This window comes from Anneissia japonica, unplaced genomic scaffold (assembly GCF_011630105.1).
Source record: "Anneissia japonica isolate Jap-2015-1 unplaced genomic scaffold, ASM1163010v1 scaffold287827_len377088_cov200, whole genome shotgun sequence".
Classification (NCBI taxonomy): Eukaryota; Metazoa; Echinodermata; class Crinoidea; order Comatulida; family Comatulidae; genus Anneissia; species Anneissia japonica.
In genome coordinates this window covers 116146-123274 of record NW_022743068.1, presented here as the reverse complement: position 1 = coordinate 123274, position 7129 = coordinate 116146, and the positions used below count along the sequence as shown (strand labels likewise).

Genomic DNA, 7129 nt, shown 5'->3' with positions numbered 1-7129 from the left:
ATATATATATATACTTTATTTTATATATTTTATATATATATATATAAAATATAGTCCTATATATACATACGTGCTGCAATTACCATCTTATTAATGCCTACTCTATATATATATAATTAACATAATATATATATAATATATATATGTATATAATGAGCTGAGGGTCAGTTTGTAAGTACTCGCAGATTCCTCTTTACCGTTTGAAATGTTTATATATAAATATATATACAAGTGGCCCAAGCTGGATTCGAACCAGAAACCTTTTACAGTAATTATATTTGTTAACCCGTTTATTTAAGTAATTACACACTCGTCTCTTCCTTATCGGTCTTTATTACACCCAATAAAAGTGATTACCAATCAAATTACTCTGATAAAAATGACCCCATATTAACTGGTCACGTGAGCAGTAGGAAGATTCTAGATTCTAGAATCTAGAAACTGGTCACGTGATTACTAGCTGGGCCGTAATACTATTACATTACGCTAAAAATGGAGTTTACGTGTGTAACGAAAAACGACGACAAACCATGGACATTTTTTCAAGGGCTACGAACACTCCGGGTAGGCCACTACTGCGATTGTTTTGGTTATACTCTAGGAAATTAAAATTGATGAAAACTACAGTCGTTTTTTTTTTTACTTTTTGTCTTGTCGGGGTCAAATTGAGACAAGCTTTGCTTCTATTTTTGATCCTAATTAATTAATTTTAATGTTGTCCACTTTATTTATCATTTTATGTATTTGATTAATTAGTTGAATAAATGTTAATTGAATTGAATTGAATTGAATTGATATTGACGATGAAACAAAAGTTTTGAATTCAAGATGTATGTTTTTTGTTGAATACAATACCCAGTAGGCCTAAGCGTCACGTAGCCAATAATTAATTAATCTACGGAATTCGTCTCTATTAGGTGATGCATCGAAGTTGACCGATCTAACTATAATAAGTCTGTAGGATGTATGGGTTAATGACTCATTCCCCATTTACTCTACCCCGCCTGCCCCAGCTTCTGCTTTATGATGTACTTACATTTTGATTCTGTTACGGCAACGATGCAAATTATTGCAGCAATAGCTAACAGTTTCGCCATCTATAACAAAATGTAATATTCATTGAAATAAGTAAGGCCTATGAGCATATTTTTATAATTATAATATAGGCCTATTATATAATATTATTATTATTATAAATACTGTAATAACAGTATTAATTTTTATTATTGCTATTATTATTATCATCATTAATTATTATTATTGGATCACGCCAAATGAGGTTTTTTTTTTCTTAGAAAATAGAAAAAACTATTCTTCTGTTTAGCCTACCTTATTTGCAGAAAGTGTTACTATGTAGGCCTACACTAACAACACTGAGCCTGGGCACAACTATAACTATTCATTAATATTAAGTAAACTAAAAATTAAAATGTATTGTAAATTCAATTTTTTTCAATTTTTCAATTCAATTTTCAATTTTTCAGTTACTATTATTATTATTATTAATTATTATTATTATTATTATTATTATTATTATTATTATTATTATTATTATCATTATTATTATTATTATTATTATTATTATCATTATTATCATTAGGCCTATTATTATTATTATTATTATCATTATTATTATTATTATTATTAATGTTATCATCATTATTAAAATAATAATAATAATAATTATTATTATTACTATTATGCTGCGCTGACAACCTTTCTCTCGTATAATAAACACACACAGTGTTGATTACATAATACAGCGACAGCCTGAAAAGTCGAGATTATTTAGTCTAACGTAAACAACTTTCCTTATTGCCCTCAAGTAGTTATAGACAAGTCAATATCGACAGAGAATAAAATTATGACCTACCACGTACTGTAAAACTGAACATATAATATAGTACTTGTAAGTCTAAACAGTCAATCACGTGCTAACTAAATGAAAATAGGAAATTGAGCATACCTTTCAGAATGATGTGAAAAAATTGCAGTGTATTTGTCAAGCTTTTGTTGTAGCTCCCAGCGCAAGAATGTAACTGTTAGTGAATTGGTTTCATCTATAAATGACGGAAATAATCGCAAATCCTTACGGATCGGTAGCAACTATCTTCATCCGCTCGAACATATGTGAATGGACGGAAATTTGATTAAAATAGAGTAAAGTATAAGTACCGTATTATGTCTGAACGTGTTTATTAAGGGCAGCCGTCAATTTCTATTGAAAGTCCAAATTAGGAACATGATCAAACCTTTAAAAATGCGTAGAGGCCTACCTTGTTATTTACTTTCTTTACCAACTGTGAATTCTGCATCAGTAATGATATATATATCTGTCTCTTATATGGTATTGCTGTCTCTTATACACATCTAGGTGTGTATAAGAGACAGTATATATATTAAATCAAACTAAAATAAGAAGTTTTACCATGGGCCGATTTTCCTTTAATTGTAATAATTAATTAGAGAAATATTTGATTTCAATAAGCGTCTCATTTAATTCATAATCTAAAACATTAAAAATTTCGGACGTTCTAGTTTCTATTTTTATTCATCATTGCTGCGTCACCATAACGGGATTTTCATTAGTGTGACATCAATGAATTGACAAAAAACTTGAAATTTAAAGCCGTTCTTTTTATGAGCCAAAATTAAAAACATCATCAAATCTTTTATATACTGCATACTGCAAGTGGGGTCTAAATTGCCAATTTTGTTGACTGTTTCTTTTCCTGTTTTTATCTGTATTTTGAATCATAATCTGCTTTCTCCTTAGTTCAGTAGTAAAATTCTTAGAAGCGCCCCTATATTTCTAGAATACAATAGTAATATGAAATAAATTTTTTGGTTAAAGTTTAACCTAAATAATTATAAGGATTCATGTGCCCGTGTTATATAATAAACTTTATAAATGCGTGCCCCTTGGATATTGCGTGTTGCTAAGGTCCAACAATACGACAGCGTGAAGTGACCTTGTGCATTTGTGGGACATGCACGTATCACTGGCTATTAAATAACACGTTCTGATTTAATTTTTTTTAATTGGTCTATGGTATTAAGAACCTTATTTATATATAAATACAGACGTTCTAGTGTCACATAGTAACCGTTATTGTCACAGTCTATAAATAGGGGTTTTAGCAGTGTGACGTCACTGATTTGCCATGATAATGTTACAGTTAAATCCATGATCTAAAATTAAGAAACAATATAAGCCTTTTAAAATCCGTATGCGACCCTGGCCCAGATTCTTATATATTTTTTTTCTACAAAACCTTGATAAAATATTATAATACTTCTGAAGCTGCGTCCGTGTTTAAGAGACAATCTAAAATAATTAGGCTTGTTAAAATATTATATATGATATTATGTTTCTGTAACATTTGAAACTAGATTTATAAATATAGGCCTATAGAGACGTGAGCCCAAACATGTAAATGGAACGTGATTGAAGCGGGATTTTGTGCAGTTTGACGTCATTGGCAAGAAATAGTTTAATAGCTCATAATTGACCGATTTTTACAGTACAGTACGTGCAAAAGGGGCCTAGAATTTAGGGAAGTAAGTTGGGATGCGCCCCACACCCCCTCCCCCCCCCCCCCCCCCCCCCCCAACAACAATATCATCAATGATGTTATTTACAGTGTGGAAGTACACTCTATGAACCAAGTCTAAGCCCTGTAAAAATCAGAGCTTTATGGACGCTTAGGGTGTGGAATTGATTTTAGTCATGAAGAAAATCCTGCACTTAACCCGGGACCTTGTGATTAGAAAGCAAGCATCCTTATCACCACCACCACCGCCAATAAATTGCAAGTATAAGTATAGTATAATATCTCATAATATCCCATTAAAGTAGGATGAAAATTATACAATGGATCAATATAATAACAAAAATCTATTATTGAAAGTATTGTGTGGGAATATATATTTCACCCAGTCGACAACAAAATAGAAAATGAGACGAACAGTGGTGTTATTGTAAAGTGTCTGTTTTTACCATTGACGGTGCCGATTTCAATAGAAAGATGGTCTGGAAAAAGAAATCGGTATTGTTATACTCGTCAGAGGTCAAGGCGAATGTTTACTCAAGTTTCGTAGCTATCAACTGTCATTAAACTTTCTGCAGCATTTTGTAAAGCAGTGTGAATTGAAAATGGTTATGTATTTTCAAGTCAATATATATTTTTATATTATTCCTATTAATGTTAGGTCTTTTGGCATTATTTAAATTGTTATTATCCTCATTAATATATCATCTCCATTTTCGTTTTTATCAATAATTCATGGTATTTAATTACATCATATTCTATATCATCAGTCAAAATTTAGGATTATCAATTTCCGGCAGTGCGCATGGAGGTTCTGCCACATCGCATTCCTTAAAGACAATCGTCATCATCATTATGGTCGTCGTCTGCATCGTCGTTATTATCGTCATTATCATCGCCATCGTCGTCAGCATCGTCATCGTCTTCATCGTCATCATCATCGTCATCATCGTGACCGTCGTCATCGTCATCATTACCATCATCATTATCGTCATCATCGTCATCATTGTTAAACGTTGTTATCATTCATATTACTATATGCTAATGGCTAAAGTAGGACGTCTGTGAAACCAAAATAAATTTCAAAAACAACGTATAACATTAAAATGACTAGTTTATTTGTTTTGTATCACTTGCATAGACAAACACAATGATATATCATATGCTATCTTTATCAAAATGTTTTCAATTGATGTAAAATAGCTTCATTTATTTTTATTATATGCTTTACCTAAAAAGCTAATATATCTTTTAAAATTGAATAATTCGGTAATTTCTCAACTAATTGTGCATTTTTAAAAACGTGTCTTTAATGGGTAGAAGTGGTCTACCGTATACCAGATTGACTGCTTAGCTCATTCGGACGGTAATCGGGGGTCATGACATGAAAAATATAACCTTTTTTTAACGAAACCCCAAAACTATCATGTACTTAAAATCTAAAACTAGTGGGATCGAAAAAAGCTAATAATGCTATATGTCGCCACGACTAGGCTTATCAGGACATTCCCCATCTGCTATTTTTTGTAGGTTAGGGTAAAGCAAGCAGCGGTTCGACTCTAGAGTGCATTCGTTGAAATAAGTGGTGCCGTCGCTGCCACAAACTGGTGTATAGAGCAATGGACAGGTCTCATTGCATGCCGGTACGTCTGCTGTTGGTATTGTGGGTGTATTACCCCCTCGCTGATATTGAGATGTGCCTGGCAATGCCGTAGCTCTGTCGCCATTCGTATCACCATCATTTCCACCATTACCATTGTCAGGTGCATATGGTGCACCATCGGTGACACCACCACCGATACCACCAAGACCATTACCACCGTCACTACCACCATTAACAGCTCCTTGTTCAGTCCCTCCATTATTTCCATTACCACCTCCATTATCTTCAAAAAAAGATATCATACAAGAATGCATTTAGGGCTATGAAACAGCACGGTATTATTAACATCGCACAGAATCTCTAATCATAACAAAGGTCCAACGAATGTAGTCACTATGATTTCGAATACTGTATATTTAAATAGATCATTGGCTTTATTTAAATTAAAAGCAATGGAGGTGGAGGTGGGGGTGCAGGATGGAAAGTCAAAAAAAAAAATTATAACATTGATCGTCCAAAACGCCTCATAGGTTATTTTTGGGCTTCTGAAAAACAAAAATTTCGTCCCATAAGGTAGTGTTGTCTCGACCGGTCCCGCTTTTGGACCCCCTTTCGGTCTTCCTTCCGAACATCACTGGATCTGCCCCTGTAAAGGCCTTATTTACTCATATCGTTGATTCATTGATTATTGTTGAAATCTCAACCTAAATTTTATTCCGATAACGTACTGTTAATAACTGATTATATTACTGTACAGTACCTTTTGATTGTGTTATTATATTCGGTTCATTTACTACCGTACTTACGTCAACTTAAATGTATTTATTCATTCCGTCTACGCTATTGGATGAGATAAAATATAAATAACAAATAAATAAACAGGATACAATAAGTAGTTTGTAAATCAGTGAACTTAATTTAAAGCCATTTCGCAGTTTCAAACATACACACAACATGGTATGTCTAGTAAACTTGGATATGGGCATGCGCAGTTCAAACTACGAATTGGCCTATTTTGGTTTGCTTGATTGGATATTTTTAGGGGTTTTCAGGTTTTCCTTCAGATATGTTGAAGCTGAACAGCATCCATATGGAAATTATTACTAATAAAATGTGTGATGTTGTGTTGCTTACTAGAAGTTTGCAGGCATCTTATAAACATCGGCTGCCGTTGTTCCCCACTATCGCTACCACTGTTTGTATTCGTACGGGTATTCAGGCACAGTATGACATTCGATTCTTGTCTGTAAAATTCTGGTTGAGTATTAAAGATAATTTAAATCATCGTATTGGTATACAGAATAATTATAGACCTAATAATATTAATAAATTTGAGCGAACTGCTCCCAAATAATATTTTTTTATATAATAAACAGCAAAGGCACTGATCATTGTGAAGTGTATCATACCTGACTCTGGACATGGTCCTCTACTGACCATTCTGATGGCTGGATCATCACATCTCGCATTCTGTAGGTAACATCTGTTTAAGTAGGTTATGCCGTTACTTCCACATCTCAGTGAGCGTCGGCTATGACAATTTGATTTACAACCTGACACTATAAACATACACTAATATTAATGCATTATGATTTCTAAAGGAAATTGATTCCGCACTATACGGTATCATACAGTATAGAGTGTGAAATCAATTGCCTCCAATCGAACTCGGACTTCCAACGAAAGTTAGTTAAGGTGTCTGAACAGAGAGCAGGAGATCTCTGGTTCGAATCCCAGTTGGAGCGATTTAGCGTTGTTCAACTTCGCATGCACTAGAGAGTGAAGAATTAATGAATTGCTTTAATTGGATTTGATTGGTTAAGGCGTCTGAATAGACAGGAAAAGTTCCCGATTTCAAGATCAAAATGTATTGTTATATACAAAGTAAATGAAATTTGTTTTCCAAGGTTCACAATAAAAACAGTGACATACTAACACACAATACAAAGGATACAATATAAAATAAGCTAACATA

General features: G+C 33.0%; 2 protein-coding genes across 2 annotated transcripts in view; both read right to left on the bottom strand.

The window, feature by feature from the left end:
- LOC117119364 (ovoinhibitor-like) overlaps positions 1-2124 on the bottom strand; it is a 3855-nt gene extending 1731 nt beyond the window's left edge. Inside the window, exons 1-2 of the mRNA XM_033264159.1 lie at positions 1967-2124; positions 1037-1097 (exon numbers count right to left, since the gene is read on the bottom strand). Coding sequence (XP_033120050.1) covers positions 1037-1097 — 61 coding nt within the window. The 5' untranslated portion in view covers positions 1967-2124. The remainder of the gene's footprint in view (positions 1-1036; positions 1098-1966) is intronic.
- A 2523-nt stretch (positions 2125-4647) lies between these two features.
- LOC117119362 (extracellular protease inhibitor 10-like) overlaps positions 4648-7129 on the bottom strand; it is a 3320-nt gene continuing 838 nt past the window's right edge. The window contains exons 2-4 of the mRNA XM_033264157.1: positions 6564-6713; positions 6289-6408; positions 4648-5437 (exon numbers count right to left, since the gene is read on the bottom strand). Of these exons, the coding sequence (XP_033120048.1) occupies positions 5025-5437; positions 6289-6408; positions 6564-6713 (683 nt within the window). The 3' untranslated portion in view covers positions 4648-5024. The remainder of the gene's footprint in view (positions 5438-6288; positions 6409-6563; positions 6714-7129) is intronic.